General features: G+C 43.1%; 1 protein-coding gene across 4 annotated transcripts in view; it reads right to left on the bottom strand.

The window, feature by feature from the left end:
- Positions 1 to 1246: 1246 nt before the first annotated feature.
- The window catches only part of EHF (ETS homologous factor), a 34955-nt gene continuing 19321 nt past the window's right edge, over positions 1247 to 16880 (bottom strand). For 3 of the 4 annotated variants that reach the window (XM_055549299.1, XM_055549300.1, XM_055549301.1), the window contains exons 5-9: positions 13649 to 13717; positions 13461 to 13529; positions 8009 to 8071; positions 6098 to 6293; positions 1247 to 5994 (exon numbers count right to left, since the gene is read on the bottom strand). In XM_055549299.1, the coding sequence (XP_055405274.1) occupies positions 5895 to 5994; positions 6098 to 6293; positions 8009 to 8071; positions 13461 to 13529; positions 13649 to 13717 (497 nt within the window). In that variant the 3' untranslated portion in view covers positions 1247 to 5894. The remainder of the gene's footprint in view (positions 5995 to 6097; positions 6294 to 8008; positions 8072 to 13460; positions 13530 to 13648; positions 13718 to 16880) is intronic. The other variant, XM_055549302.1, reaches the window with a different exon arrangement.

Below are 16880 nucleotides of genomic sequence, written 5' to 3'. Positions count from 1 at the left end.
GACTCAGCGACTTCACTTTGACTTTTCACTTTCATGCATTGGAGAAGGAAATGGCAACCCACTCCCGTGTTCTTGCCTGGAGAATCCCAGGGACGGGGGAGCCTGGTGGGCTGCCGTCTATGGGGTGGCACAGAGTCGGACACGACTGAAGCGACTTAGCAGCAGCAGCAGCATGTGACCTTAAGAAAGCCACTTCACCTTTCTGACCTTCATTTCCTTCAGTTGAAAATTGAAGATAATATTTATATATAACGGGAAAAAAATGGAAATTATATAAAGTGGGCCGAGTAGATTAAATGCAATCATGTATACAAAGAACACATCCCAGTTCCTGGGATCAACTGCTTCTTCCCCAAGTTATTTTCATTGTGACTTATGAACTTAAGTGACTGAAGGACTGCAGACTCCGCACCCCCAGGAGAAATGTGCTATGAACTGGTAGAACGCATGTCCTGCCTGGAACTATTTTTAAGTGTGGTATTGGAAAGCTGGATGTGACAGTGGTCTTTTCCACCTCCCTTTCTTCATCCTTCACCAAGAATGTACACTCAGCATTGAATGGCTTCCTGCAATTTATTCTTAACAGAACAGCTAGAAAGACCCTTTCAAACCAGCATAGGAGCACGGCATTCCTCTCTGGCTCCCCATCTCACTCAAACTAGAGCCTTCAGCACGGCCTCCAAGCTCTAACATTATTTCCTACTATTGCTGAGTCTATCTTGCAAACAGACTACCCTCCTTTTCTTTGGATATCTCAGGAACAGGTGTCAAGAACCTCAGGAACTTTGCATTTGAGGTGCCTCCAATAGGGTGCCATCCCTTCCCCCTCTCCGCCCCAGCTATCTCCACAGTTCCTTTCCTTCCATCTTTCCTAACCCTGCCAAAACTTGCAAGCACCCCCCCATACTCCAGCATACTCTACTCCTCTCCTTGCTCTACATCTCTTGACTACACTTCTGATACACCATGTTGTCTTTGTCAATATCTTGTTTCTTGTCTGTTTGCATCCAATAGAACATAAATGTCACGAGAGCAGAATTTTTTTGTCTCTTTCATTCTCTGCCGTAATTCAGTGCCTAGGACAATGCCCAGCCCGTAGGAGTAGATGCTCAGTAAATGATTATTGAGTAAACACATCCAGAAACTGCCTACGTTGTGTTGCTACAGACTAAGTGCATTCCCCTAAGCCCAGTTTTGGATGGCTTGTTGAAGCATGAAACACACAGTTACAGGCTGGTCTCTGTAGTTTTTATTAGTGTTTTCTGGGACCCATCAAACAAACAAACAAAAAAACCTGTATTTTGAAAAAAATAATTCTTTCATAAAACAGAAATACTCAGTTTGAATTTAACACAGTTTCAAGGGCAAGGTTTCTGATTGTTAAAAAAATAGCGGCAGTAGGGTTGCGTCCCCAAAAAATGTCAACCCAGAAGCCAGATGGGAAGAAAAGCAAGAATTAGGTAGACAGTTACAGAAAGATTAATCCCAATTAAGCTAAACTCATGAAGGCTTACACATTTCAGTGGTTTGCGACACCCAGTCTCAACATGTTTTTATTCAATGTTCTCTCTCTTATTCCAGAAATGGAATCCTGAGAAGCAATGCTGAGGCTAATTCAGCTCATGTACTTTCTTTCACACAGGAAGTAGCCATTCCATGGGCTCCTCTGGAGTTTCTCTTACACCCCATATAGTTAGATAAACTCCTCCTGAAGATGGTTCCATGCTGTGCACACAGGTAGGCACTCAACAAACTTTTTTTTTAACTATAGAAGAATAATATAACTGCCTTTTTCTCTTACTATTTTAACTTCTCCTACATTTTATACATTTGAAAAACAACACACTTGCAAAACTAAAATCTAACATGCATGACTAACCTTATCAAAAGATCCCTCAATATTTTTCAAAAAGAAAAAAAAAATACAAACCAACCACAAAATACTAAAACTTAGAACTGCTTTACACTTAAATAGAAATTTACATCATATAAACATTCATAATCTTCATCGTTTAAGACAGGTTCAAGGTTCATGACTGGCTTCTCATATACTGGGTAATTCTCACAGTTCCCAGTGAGGTGACAGAATTCTCACACAACATAGGTTGATTTGCAGAACCAAATAACCTGTTTTGGTTTTATTTCAGCGCAGGTAGGAAGGCAAAGTAAAGAACCTCATAGTAAAATGTTCATCTGACAGATAGTAAGTCCTTGAAGTTTTGACTGTTGTGCTCTTTGTCCAGTAAAGAAACAATTTACATCACAATTATGGATATGGGCTCCCAATCCGAGGAGTCTTCCAGAAGACATTTATTCATTAACTCAACATCTAGTTACTAAGGACCTATCTCATGTAGGTATTGAAAAAACAGTATTGCTAAGATATCATCCCTGCCCTCACAGAGCTTACAGTCTAGCGAGAGAAGAGTTTGAAAAAGAACAAGCCTTACGATCCAGCAATCCCACTGCTGGGCATACACACTGAGGAAACCAAAAGGGAAAGAGACACGTGTACCCCAATGTTCATCGCAGCACTGTTTATAATAGCCAGGACATGGAAGCAACCTAGATGTCCATCAGCAGATGAATGGATAAGAAAGCTGTGGTACATATACACAATGGAGTATTACTCAGCCATTAAAAAGAATACATTTGAATCAGTTCTAATGAGGTGGATGAAACTGGAGCCTATTATACAGAGTGAAGTAAGCCAGAAAGAAAAACACCAATACAGTATACTAACGCATATATATGGAAATTAGAAAGATGGTAACAATAACCCTGTGTACGAGACAGCAAAAGAGACACTGATGTATAGAACAGTCTTATGGACTCTGTGAGAGAGGGAGAGGGTGGGAAGATTTGGGAGAATGGCATTGAAACATGCAAAATATCATGTATGAAACGAGTTGTCAAGTCAGGTTCGATGCACGATACTGGATGCTTGGGGCTGGAGCACTGGGACTACCCAGAGGGATGGAATGGGGAGGGAAGAGGGAGGAGGGTTCAGGATGGGAAACACATGTATACCTGTGGCAGATTCATTTTGATATTTGGCAAAACTAATACAATTATGTAAAGTTTAAAAATAAAATTAAATTTAAAAAAAAAAAGAAAAAGAACAAGCAAATTTCAAAGAAAAACTCACTGCCCTGGTCTGTGCTGCTCAGAAAGCAACTTCCAGAAGTTGTAGGCACGTTGTTGAGGGTCAGGGCTTTGCTTGTTTCATCAAGTCAATTATCTAGAGGCCCCAGATGATCTGAATCTAGTAAAGTCTTAGCAATACATTTCCTTCCTCAGGTTCCCATGCAAAAATAAAATAAGAGCCCAAGCCTTTAGTGTAAGAGGGGTTTAAGGAGGCCATGTGTAGTGATCATAGGAGTGTTGGCTCAGATGAGAGCTTCTCAAGTGAGAAGCTGTGAGTTGCCAAAAGAAGGGGGCTTCACCTGTTGCTGGCTTGTTGCTGAGATTTTGCTCTCCCTTGCAACACTGGGGTGGGAAAGATTCTGTGCACACCCCAAGTTGGCATGGCTCAATTACCTTGAGTTCTCCAAGTCACGAATAGCACATAGAAAATGCATCAAACTCAAGCCAAGACAATAGAGATATATGCTGAGAACTTAATACGCCAACCTATTTAAGTAGGAACCAGGTGCCAAGAAACCGTCACTTTCAACAAATAACACAATCTGCTAATTATCTGCAGTGTTCCAGTCAATACACCCCAGACTCACTACCTAGCAGGGGTTGCTCTTCAACAGAGAGGGTGAAGAAAGAGCCAAGACCAATTTGGAGGAACAGGAGAAACTTACAGTTTTGAGGAAGGGAGAGCTCAGAGAATGATCCAGGCAGCTTAGATGATGAACAGGCCAAGCCAGAGGACAGCAGAGAGCAAATTAGCAGATGTCTCTTAATAACTATACACAGACATGCAAACATTCACATGTTTACATTAATTCAAATATCTGGAAGTTTAATCTCTTCTGTGGAAAGTATGGTCAACTGCTGGGAAAGCCTCAGTTCTATAGCCTTGCTTGGAGAACAAGGTTTGTCTTTCTTGTGGGAATGTCTCAGATTTGTGCTGCTCATCGTCCTTCTAATGAGAGCCATGATGGCCAGTGACCTTGGAGCACAGCTTAGTGAGATGAATGACCTTCTGAAGGTACAACTGAGTTGTTTTTCTTTCTGCATGACTTGGTCTCCTCTAGAGGTGCTACTCAGCATTGTCAAAGTACAGATACTGGGGAAAGTCTCTAACTCCTTCCTGGCCACAGCTCCTGAACTGAGTTTTCTGTTTTTCTCTTCCATCTTCCTTCCTTTCCATCCTTCCTTTCTGTTTTTCTCTTCCATCCTTTCTTTCTTCTTCCTTTATTCCTAAGGAAGTCTTTTTTTGTTTGTTTGTTTTAACATTCCTCTAGATCCAAATCTAGGCAAGACAGCATTCACTTTGGAATGAGTTAAAATGCGACAGGAAGGTTATCCCAAAGAGGAAAGATTATAAGAAGCAATATCTGCAAATGTGTCTCCCTGGCACTAACCTCTCTCTGTCGGTCTCCCTCTCTCTCCTCTGTGTTTCCTTCCACAATATCATTTTTTCTCTGTTTTGTCATTCTACTGAAAATGTGTTGTATTGTTAGCCCTTGTTTAAGTTATCTGATTCTAGCTCTCATCTGGGGTTCTGAAAAGAAGTCCCTCTAGCGATTTAAACTCACTGTCACAACATTTTAAAAATGAAAAATAAGTTGACTTTAAAGTCTTCACTCCAGGGATTTTTGTTGTTGTTGTTCTGAGAGTAAATCACCATCTTCATCTTGACTGGCTAAACCAGTGGTTCTCAGTTAAGGGCAATCCTCCCACCTAACCAACCTGGGGGACATTTGGCAATGTCTAGAGACATTTTTGGTTGTCGCAACTTTGATGACCACAGTGCTATTGGCATATAGAAGGTAGAGGTCATAGATATGCTAAACATCTCAAAACACAGACTACAGCCAAAATAATACACAACGAAGACAAATTCAGCCAAAAATGTCAATTGTGCCAATTTTGAAACCACAGACAATGGGAATACAAGAGAAAACTCATCATCTCCTTTTCCCACTTATTTTTTAAGCAATTAATATAAAAATAACCAAGGCTAGACCTTCTCTTGAATAACCAAAAGTAAGCACAGGTGGCAATTGAAGTTTTTCACCAATGAGTCGAGAAGGAGGAGGGAAGATAGACTTCATCCCAGGTAAATCATTCCTGAACGAGTATAAAGCCCCCTGCACCATTATTCTTCTCTGATTTAAACAGGAAAGTTATGTGATTATGCAGTGATTACAGTCCACCCTGGACTGTGGAAGTCCTCAGTCTCCACTCACTCACTCCTGAAGGTCAAGGTAAACATCCCAAGCATCCTTCTGGTTCATCCCATCAATCTGAGACCCTGAAGTTCATCCTGGCGACCACATCCACCTCACTTGAGGAGGCAACGTGAATGCTTACGTGTGGAGGACACGTCACCTTTTCCTAAATCATTTTGTATATAAAAACATTTAATGCCCTCTGATTATTTTTCTTTCTCTTAACAAGAAGCACAAGACTCTGTCCTTCTTGCAGCAGAAAAGAAGTTCACAATAGAGTCAAAAATCACAACCAGGCACAGCGTCATATTTCACAGAAAACTGTGTACATTTGTTCCCCATATAGGACATACTTCAAAAGTAACAAAATAATTTTATCAACTGTCATGTTCCTTCTTCCTGTTAGAAGTAGATGTATTTTTTTCCCCCTCGTGGTACATAAATATCAGAAAACAAGTAGTCTTTGAAATATTTACGTCCGGGAACTTCATGGTTGGTTATCATTTGGGGGGTTGTTTAGCTTTATGTTCAAGGGTGTCAGCAGCTTCAGTTTTCATTTTCCCTCCATCCACGTGCATTCTTGCCAAATTTATATACCAGTCTTCGTCCATCCACACGTTCCAGAATTTCTCTTTTGTAGTAATATCTGTAACAAAAGACATTGCGTAAGGGGCCTGTTCTAATTAAGATGGCTGCGGGAACAAATGGTCACATGGTCTTATCATGTTCGGAGACGTGAAACTCCTAACCTCATGGCTCGGCTGAGTTTTTCGTAGGTCATGCTGCTGTTGTTTTTCTTTTTCCCCCATAGCTGGGCCACAGCCTCTGATTTCAAGAACCTGAAGATGCCCTCAGACCGGTCTTCCCACTTGATTAACCCTGGATTCTTGTCTGGGTTTAGCAGGATGTCGCGGATGAATTCCCATAAGTGAGTCCCTCTCGGATCTGAGGCCAAGTGGAAAAGAAGAGTTTATTCACAGCTTAAGTCACAGCAAAGAACAGCTCGAGGAAGCCTAGAGTTGAAACATCTTCCATCAAGTAAGAAATACTCAATACCTTGCTACCCACTTATGACACCACATCACAGCACCTCCAGTACTGAGTGTTTAAGAATGAACTAGCAGAATTTTTTAATTTTACAAGTCAGAAAGCTGAAGCATGGATAACTTAACTGACTTGACCAAAGTCACACAAGCAAATTAGCGGCAAAGCCAAGACAAAAGAATAGGTCTTACCTAGAGAACAGATTTGTGGTTGTCAAGGGGAAGGGGTTGGGGGATGGATGGAGTGGGAGGTTGGGGTTAGCAGATGTAAGCTGTTATAGATAAAGTGAATAAACAACAAGGTCCTACTGTATGGGACAGGGACCTATATTCAATATCCTATAAATAAACCACAATGGAAAAAATATTTTTAAAAAGGATGCAGAGGGAGGGGATATATATATATATATATATAGATATAGATATGACTGATTCCTGTTGATGTACAGCAGAGACCACCACAATATTATAAAGCAATATCCTCTGGTAAAAAAATAAATAAAATAATAAAAAAGAATGTGTGTGTACACATATATATATATATATATATGTATAACTGAATCACCTTGCTGTACAGCAGAAATTAACACAACATTGTAAATCAATTTCAATAAAAAAAAACAAATTTAAAAAATCAGTCCTAGATCACCGAGGCTAGTGGGAGTATCTTCAAAATATGGTTGACAGATTCCTGGGGACTCATTTCAACTTGTTACTTCCCAGGAGAACAATGCTCAACCACTTTTATTTACTAATAGGACCTCAACCAATTGGACAGCTGCAACCCAACAATTGTGTGTCAGCCAAATGCACAGGGTTCTAGAACTCTTAGGCCTAGAATATATTATGGTGGGGTCTCATGGGGGTTGAGGGAGTCAATCTGAAAATAAAACAGCAACTGTAATGACATTAGCAACCAAGTTCAATTCTATCCCCATTGGATTTGTGACGCACAGCTCCCTCCCCAAGCCCCAATTAGCGAGGCTGTGTCCCTTCAGTCCTTCAGGATGATGTGGAGTAGCAGATAGCAAAGATGTCCAACCACTACAGTTTCCAGATTATACCACCTCGATCTCTTTTCCCCACCAACTCCACATCTCTGATATTTCATACGCTTTCATAAGATTTTATTATTGGGGGAAATATAGCTCCACAAAAGCACTGCTGATGCTTAAGAATAAACAATATTTCTTGAAACAGTAACTCAACAAAAGAAAGAAGCCAACATTCAGCAAAAGAAAAAAAGAATATACCTCAGCTGTTTCTTCCCACCTTTCTCCTCACCCCACCCTTTTTTTTTTTTTTTTTTTTTCTGGAGAAAGGGAGATAGCCCACCGCATGTCTGTAAAAAGTTCCCATTCACAGAGGTCTCAGTGTTAGAACAAATAGAACAGAGTGAGGAGGAAATATCCATTGAAACTCTACTTTGAGAAACCACTGCAGAGGGGTTGCTTGGCCAGCAAGTGATGCCTCTCTTTTCACACCCTACCCAGTCTGAGGTGAAGAAATGCAGGCAGCAGGAAGAGGCAGTGTTTGCCTTAAAACTGGCGGCCTCCAGCAACCCTCCACTTGAACGAAAGGAACGGCCAGGAGGCAACTGAAAGCCAGCCAACTTACTGTGCTTTTTGGTGTGGGGCTTGGTGGGGTGGTCTTGCTCCTTTTTCATATCAGGTGACTCTGCTAAAGAGAAGACAACGAGAACTGCTTCATTTCCCTGTTTCCTACAATTGTCGTCTTCATTTGTCCATTCATTTCACCAGGATTTATTACACACCTACTACATGCCTGGCACTGCTCATGTAGTTGGTCATGATCAAAACAGAGCAGAGATGATAAGTGCTCCAGAGAAAACATTTCAGGATAAGAAAAAAAGGGTAGACATGTGGGAATGGGAATAATTTGCAATTAAATATAAGGTGGTCACAGAAGAACTGATAAGGGGACCAGAAGGGTGTGAGGGAGACAGTCACACAGAGAACTTGTGGAAGAACCTGCTGTGCCTGAGAATAGTAAGTGCAAAGACCCTGAGGTTGATGTGCACAGAATAGAAGGAAGCCAGTGTGGCTGTGAGCAAGGGGCAGAGGGGAAACAGTGACGTTCAGATCACTAAGGCCTGATAGGATATTTTGAGGATTTTAGTTTTTATTCTGTGAGAGATAAGCCATTGAAGGATTTATGTCATCAGTTTTTTTTTTTTTTAATGAAATACCAAAATGTAAACATTTAAAACAAAGAAAGATGACTTTTAAGCCAAAGGAGTGCCTTTTTTGGCATGCAAAGTTACATTTTAATTAGCCAGACAAAGGTGCCATTGACTGGCCTGAGCTCAGCACAGAGGGCCACAGTGGACTGTGGAAACACAAATTAGTTTAACAAATGACTCATTATGGTGACCCTTGAGATTATCAACAAGAGAAAATGACAGAGGCAAATTTGTGAAATAAAACTTGTTAAAAAGAAAACTAAATGACTTAGCAGTGTGTGTGTGTCTGTGTGTATGCCTGTGTTTGTGTGTGCCTCTGTGTGTGTGTGTGTGTGTGTGTTTATATCAGTGGGCATGTCCAGTATCAGGAGAACTAAAGCAGATCTTACCAAAAAAAAAAAAAATCCCACCATCAAAAATCTGCCAACTTGAATACAGAGCTGCTTGTAAGTGGTAGCCAATCCCGATAAGAAATTGGACCAGTATATCACATCTCTTCTGTGGGCATTACATCAGAGTTCCCTCACTTAGGGTTTGCTGACCCACATGTGGCTTTCAAGAGCATTTTAATCAGACCAACACTGCTGGCAAAGGAAGAGGATCCACGCATTCGAGATTGTCAAGAGTGGTTCATTATTCAATAAGGTTTGAACATCATCAGATCCTAATGAAAATGGTAGACTAACTCTTGTTTCTTTAGCACTTACTATGTACCAGGCACTGTGATCAGTACTTTACATGAAGCACCTTATGTGATTCACACAATAACCCTATGAGGAAAGCGCTATCAGGATCCAGAGGTTTTACTCATAAGCACTATTCTATGCCATTTACAAAGATGGTGCCACATAACAGATTTCATAAATGCCTTCCCTGCCAAGAAGCAGGTTCAGTTCTGCAACACTCAGGTCAGTGGGGAGAAGTCATTCCAATTTGATGATTCTGTATTTCCCAACGTGCATAGACACATTCACCTATCTGAGCACCCAGACTGTCACAACTCAGAGCTCCCAGCAGCTTGAAAGTTGTGGTGGGATGGATGAAAGAGTTTTAATAAGATCTGGTTAGAAGAGAAACCTCTTTTTCTGGTGGTTAAATGCACCGCCACCCTCCACTCACCCCCCAACTCCCCCCACCTCCACTACAACAATGTCAGCAGGAGGGTTTGCACCTGACTCAGATTTCTCTGAAACCTGGAAAAACAAATTCACAGAAAATGCAAGGAGACTCCACTCTCTCTCTCTGTAGGTTTCGCAGTGAGGTTGCGACATCCCATCAGGATGTGACAATATTGCAACAGGTTGGCACCCACCCCGGTTTCCAAGTGATGCATCACTCTGACAGGGCCACGTTGTTCTGCAGACAAAGAGTGGCATTTACCCAGCAGGCCACAAGCAAAGCTTATTTTCAAATGGCATCCAGGAGTGGTGCAGGGCCATTATTTCAGAGCCAGGGTTGAAGTCAGAAAAACCCAAGTGTAAGTGTCTCTCAGCTTATTGGCCTCAATCCTTACTTAGGGGTTGCAAGCACATGTAATGCAAGAATCAATTACTTTGGGAGATTGAAGTACCTTTAGAATAAACTGGAAACCTTGGACCCTCTCCCCAGAAAAAGGCACATATGTGTGTACACTCATGAAATTCTGTAACAGTTTCAGGAGTTTGTGGGTCATTTAGCTGTCCATGGATTCCAGATTAAGAACCTCCAGACCAGCTACACCAAGAGGAAATGTTCTCTTTAAGATGTCAACCATTTACCCAAGCTAGACTTCCGTCCATCTTAAGGAAGAACCTCAGCCAAAAAAAAACCCCTCAATAAAAATGTGACCATCATCGTATGGAAGAATATGCAGCCACAGGCAAAAAACACTCGAATTTCTTCCAGCCTCTTCTAGTCCCCAGTGCGTGCGGGGCAAGCTGTAGAATCACCCACCTGCCTCAGCACTAAAATCTTTTGATCTGAAACTTCACCTTCATATGCTGGTCTCTCCCCCTGGCTCTTCCCCTGGCCCTCAAATAAAAGTCAGAACCTTTGAAGTTAGCCGTGTGGTTAAGTGACTCATCCTTATAAAATAATAGTTTGCTCTGAGGAAGTTGTCCAGCTTGGTTTTCTCCTGCTCTGCTTCCAGGCACCTCAGGCCAAGGTCCAGTCTGGACCGGGGCAGCACCAAGGCACGAGTTTATGAAGAGCTCCAGAGCATGACTTCAGCTAAGCTGCCTTGCAAGAAGCAAAGAGTAGAAACATTTGCATATGATTCAGCTGTGAGCCATTTCTTTACGGGATATACAAATTTCAGTGTTATAATAGACTATGCCACCCTCGCTCTAGGCTCAGCGAGTCGGTGAATAAACACATCAAGCCTGCGTTGGCATGATTGGCTTGAGGACTATCGGGCAGATCAGGAACACTGGCGGCAGCCATTTTATGAAATGAGCAGATGACAGAGAAATCAAAACACGGCTGCTTCCCCACCTGTGTTTATCAGTGAGGGCATCAGTTTATGTGTGGCCTCGCCTCATTGTGGCTTGTAACTTGCATTAAAACAAATAAAGATACTTAACTGCCCTCCATTTCATGGGAGCTGGAAATCTGAAGACTCGAACGAATGACAGGTCTTTGGGACAGGGCTCGGGGGTTGTGGCAGGGTGAGGGGTGGAGGTTCGGGGGTCCTGGCCCCATTCAGTAGAGATAACTATTCTGAAGGGGATTGGTCCTTACAAGGCTGTAATTAACTATTCTACCTGGAGGGCTTGTTACCCCAAAGAATTTACCAACCCAGACACTGAATTGATTAAGTGATCATTCTGATAGAGCTCCTGAATGGATTATCTCTTTTTTCAGCCTGTGTTACAATTTCAGGATAGGAATCCAGGATAAAGAGATTAAGAATCAATGAAGGGACTTCCCTGGCGGTTCAGTGGTTATGACTCTGTGCTTCCACTGCAAGGGGCGTGGGTTCAATCCCTGGTCAGGGAAGTAAGATCCCCACATGCCCAGTACCAGAAAAAAAGAAAGGAAATTTCTTGAACTGAATAAAAATGAAAATACAACATATCAACTTTAAAAAAATTTTTTTAAAGAATCAAGGGGTGTGAAGGAGAGTAGATTTATAAAGCTCATTTTAAGAAGGACTATTCAAAAGTTGAGTAAGTGAACTCAGAAGGCAGTGAGTTCCCCGTTACCTCCACAGGATCTACCCCACCCAAGATCAAATTCATGTCTCCTCCACCTCCTGCATTGCAGGTGAATTCTTTATCCCTGAGCCGCCAAGGAAGCCCACAAACATGAAAACAGACATTGGTCCCTATTGATTCTGAGATTCTAGCAGGTAAGTCAGGATGCAAAAGAGAGCCGGGTCGCCTGGCGTGAGGGCAGCAGAGCTGTGAGGACTGCTTTTGGTTTCCCAGGTGCCTCGAGATCTAACTACTCCTGAGGCTCGGGAAGTGGCTGGTTTAACCTCATTCTTAGTTGCAATCTTCTGCCCAAAGCCAAAGACTCAGGACATGGGATCAATACCTTAGGAAGCGTGGCAGGAAGGCAGAGGGTGACGAGGGTGGTCTCTTCAGCTCTGAAAACCTTAGTCTTAACTGAATGGCAACAAAATTTTACCCTGACTGGCTCAATTCCTCCAGAATGGCAAATCCACCACAGAATGCTTCCAGTGTTTGATCTAGTTCCCTAATTTCAGCAGATATTTAGAGTGACAGACAATGGGATGGGCCACCGGGGCTCCAGAGGGGGAAATCAAAAAATGAATCAGCCTTCGCTCTTCACCTCGATTCCAGAAGCACTTACCCTGGCTCCCAGCCCTGTCTCATTCAAGGGGCTTGAACTGAACAAAACCTCAAACCGAAAGCTTTCGTTTTTTCAGTTCTCAAAAACACACTCAACAAAAGCCAAAAAAAAAAAAAGAGAGAGAGAGACAGAGAAGGGGTTGTTGTTTGACTCTTGCCTTTCACAAACACTCTTTTTAAATCCCAGTTCTGAAGCTGCCCCAAATTAAGTTCCAGGAAAAGATAGTCACTTGTAACAGGTCTAAGCTCTATTTTACAGAGCCAGACAAAGCCACAAGTAGTTTGCAATGAGATCAAGAGTTGGCATGAAACCATCTCTTCACCTTCCCAGTGCACTCATTCCTACCAATGGACCTATTTGTAAGTGGATGAAGAGTAATAATCTGAAAGCCCCTCTCCCAGACTCCCAACAGACCAACCCTCTCACTCAGTTTGACTTTGACTGAGTCACGGATAGCCTCCAGACACATCCAATCTTGAACACAACTAATATGAACATAACTCATAATGTGCAGGTGGCCTGACTGATTAGAGAGTCCTGATGAGCCTTCAAGCACAGACTTTAAAACTGACCCATGATTCCCAAGTTTTCAGCAGAAGTGAAACTTCACTTCAGTTTTCAGTGAGGGTGTGGAAGTTTTCCTGCACCTTCAACCCAGAGACCATCTTCCTAAGTTCACTGACTTCTGAATTCCACTGTGAGACATTCTTTTTCTAAAGCCAAAGACAGCTTGTTGAAAATTAAATAGAGCCTTCTCCCCTAATATACCCACTTAATAATTTTATCAGATGATTTCACAAAAGCAAGTTTTTAATTGAAAAGAGGGTTTTTCTTGTCACAAGAGAGTGATTTGGATTCACAGGAGGAAAACACTTTTTCTAGAGGCATCTTTGATGATCATTTTCAATAGATAAATATGGTCTCAAAAGCAGTTATTTTATAAAGCTTTCCCAGACCTTCACTGGGAAGGACTCCAGCAAAGTTGGAAATGTAGAACATTGGTAATTCTCGTTAATTCTCAGTAAGCGCTTGTATGAGGTACACTCAGCCTTGGGTGTCAGGACAACTTACCAATGGGAAGGTGACCAGTGGTTGTCATGGAGATCTGGGCCCGGCAGAAAGTTTTGCTGTCCAGCAAATCTGTGGCAGTGAAAACGTAAGGGACATTAAGATCCCCCTCCTTACAACATAAAGTTTTGGCTTTGAGAAAAACAGAATCAGAATGTAAAGGGGGTCTTAAGTGTTGGGGAGTTAGTTACCTACTGTGCTACCATAGTTGGTGTCGTATAAATAGTTTTCTTCTTTCCAGGTGTTCATGATGGAAGGGTCTACAAAGGACAGAAAATGGAAATGTCAGCAGTCACCTTCCCCAAGTGGGGGGTTTGCCTGTTCTTACTGTTCTTTATCAAAAAGGTGTGGGACAAGAAGGTGGCTTTCAGAGAGAAGAGATCAGATTCTACTTCAGTCACATATTGATTTACGATAATGTTAGCCCAGTTTTTCTTCCAGCGCCCTGGGGGAGATGGACTTTGTTACAGCCTCAGCCAGGTGTTCCACACCTGTTGCATTTTGAGCAACGTGAGAGCAGTTGCAACAGTGGGATCCTCTCCTAGACCAGTGCTTTCCTGGGGATGTTTCCAGTTTGCACGTGGGGGTGGGGGAGTTCAGGGGTCTGACATTGTCATACATTCTACTGTACTGTCCCCAGAATACTTTTATACTAGTTTAAAAAAATGGTAAGGACAAAAAATTTCATGATGAATGAGCATCTTTTCCAAGTAATATCTTCCTGGGAGAATGAATTATGTTTCTTTCATAAAAAATCTGCTCAGTCTTATCATAGAATCTTTATTGCTAAAGTCCAGAGTGAAACTCTTAAGTTGGGTGACAGCTCCCTCCCTCCAGGACATCTCCAATAGTCTTAAGGGGTGGACATAAAATTTTCAAAATAAAACTGAAGGAAGAAGAGGAGATTGTAACCGAATCAAATAAACAGCTTTTAAGAGTAGAACCTCATTAGAATGGATAAAGAAGATGCAGTACATATATACAATGGAATATTACTCAGCCATTAAAAAGAATGAAATAGTGCCCCTTGCAGCAACACAGATGGTCCTAGAGAGTGTCATACTGAGTGAAGTAAGGCAGACAGAGAAGGAGAAATGTCGTATGACATCCCTTATATGTGGAATCTGAAATGAGCTTACAAAGCAGAAAGAGACTCACAAACTTAGAAAATGAATTTATGGTTGCCAGGAGTGGATGGGATAGTTAGAGAGTTTGGGAAGGTCATGTACACATTGCTGTATTTAAAATGGGTAGTTAACAAGGACTTATTGTATAGTGCATAGAACTCTGCTCAGTGTTGCGTTGCAGCCTGGATGGAAATAGGTCTGGGAGAGAAGGGACACATGTGTATGTGTGGCCAAGTCCCTTCGCTGTCCACCTGAAACTATCACATCGTTCATTGGCTCTGTTCCAATACCAAATAAAAAGTTAAAAAAAAAAAAAAAAAGAGTAGGGCTTCATTGCCTCATCTTGGAAAAGAAGTTCTTTCTTCTTCTTCAGAGTGCTGGGTAAGCACATCTCTTGACTCTTTAGATTTCAGACTCAAAGGAAACTCCCCTCCACCTACCCTAAAAGCAGCCCAACTCCTACACACCCGCCACATCTGGGCTGATCTCCAACAGAAGATCTCTTTTTTTCCTGGCTGGGCAAGAGCTAAGCGATCTGGCAGGAGCTGTCACCTCATCCTCACCAGGAACTTCCTGCTCTCCCCTCCTCACAGATGGAGATGCCCTCAGCTCCCTCCTGCCCAGCATCTGAATTTCAGGGCTGGGATGGTAAGCCACTGGCCGAATTTCATTTTGTTTTTATAGCATAAATGGTGTAAAACCTGACTCACTGGCTAAGTCCTCTTGTTTACGACATAGGGATTTAGCTGGTATTTGAACTAATAGCTACATGCTTGGGCACCCCAAGCCCAGTCTCCTGGGGTTACACCCTCTCTCCTCGTTGGGTTGCCTCGTACACCTGTTGTTGTCTCTGAAAACAAACTGAACCAAAAGAGGTTTGGGGGTGTTGGCCCCTGCATGAGCCTCCTCTCCCCTCCTCCCAGGGTGCACCTTCTTCCCCACCCTTCAGCTCAGCTTTCCTGAACTGGCACCACAAGAATGTCTGGATGGTCGAGGAGGAATTGTCAAGTACTTGGGACCTCTCCGGTACCACCTCCTGGCTCTTGCACTGGGGCTATCTGTCTGGTCAATAGTGGGGGTTAGAGGTGAGGCACCATCCTCTTGGCCAAGTTCTATTCCTGCCTCTAAGGCAGTCAGGCCCATAAAGCACAAACCATCTGGGTAACTCAATCCCTGGTCTCTGGGGCGGCGTGGGGGGGGCGGGGGTAGAGGGGGAAGGGCAGGGCTGGAAAACCTAATTAACATGCTTAGCAGCTATTGTTTTTTCTTTAATAATGGTAGACCAGCCCCCTTATACAAGAGTAAATAACTGCATGGGGCCAGTTTCTGCCCCTAGTGACTCACAAATCACCCCAGGTCAAATTCTGTCCTTGGTGACTGGCACGCAAGCCTCAGGGAGGCCTGTGGCAGACTCTGTGGTTGGCCCATGTGGCCCATACTCTCGCTGATGTGGGCATGGGGAGAGACCCTGGGGCGGGAGCAGTTCCTGTGGACTTGGGGCAACTTGCAGAGTTCTCTAGACTAAGAGGTCATAGAAGGGCAATATGCCAGGAAACTGATTGATACCAGGCTCTGGGGCACAACTTCTGGAGGTAGTTACTGTTCTCTGCAGGTCCCCTGGAGGGGAGGTGGGGAGACAGAAAGTCCCCAGGAGAGAGTTCAGGACAGAGAAAGGAGGGATGATCGGGCAGAAGGAGGGTACAAAATGAATGTAATGGCTCTGGGACCGCAAACTCTACTTGGAGCTCAGAACATCAGCTTTTGTCTGAAAGTGCTCTTAAAGTAGGAGTTGGTTCCACAGCTGCTTGGACATCCTTACAGAAACTCCAAGGTCCCCAATCTCTCCTCAAGCCCAGTCTCTTGGGGTAACACCTTCTCTCCTTGCTGGGTCACCTGTTGTTGTCTGTCATAGAGTAACTACGACACCCAGGTCGGTGCTTCCTCTTCTTGATGAAACACACTCCCTTCAAGGGAGAAGGGGGAGAGGAGACACTGATGCTTCCTCTTCTCTCCTCTTGCTTCTCCTGACTCGGCCAAGTCCAACCCCCTGACTCTCTGCAGTGAGGAGGATGCCCACTTAGACTCTGCATTTTTCTGGGCTCCTGGATCAGAGCCTGAATGCACCCCTGACCAACCACAGGAAACAGAGATGTGTGGGAGGAATTAGGCTCACCACCAGTCTAGAAGTCAGAAACAGTTGGTAGTCATGGTCCCAAGGACAAGGAATGAGATTTGTGGCTGGGTGGGTGGCCCATTGGAGACAGCCAGGGAAGAGGCATCCCTGGATTTTCTGCCC

Source organism: Bubalus kerabau, chromosome 15 (genome assembly GCF_029407905.1).
Source record: "Bubalus kerabau isolate K-KA32 ecotype Philippines breed swamp buffalo chromosome 15, PCC_UOA_SB_1v2, whole genome shotgun sequence".
Taxonomy (NCBI): domain Eukaryota; kingdom Metazoa; phylum Chordata; class Mammalia; order Artiodactyla; family Bovidae; genus Bubalus; species Bubalus kerabau.
This window is presented reverse-complemented; position numbering and strand designations above follow the sequence as displayed.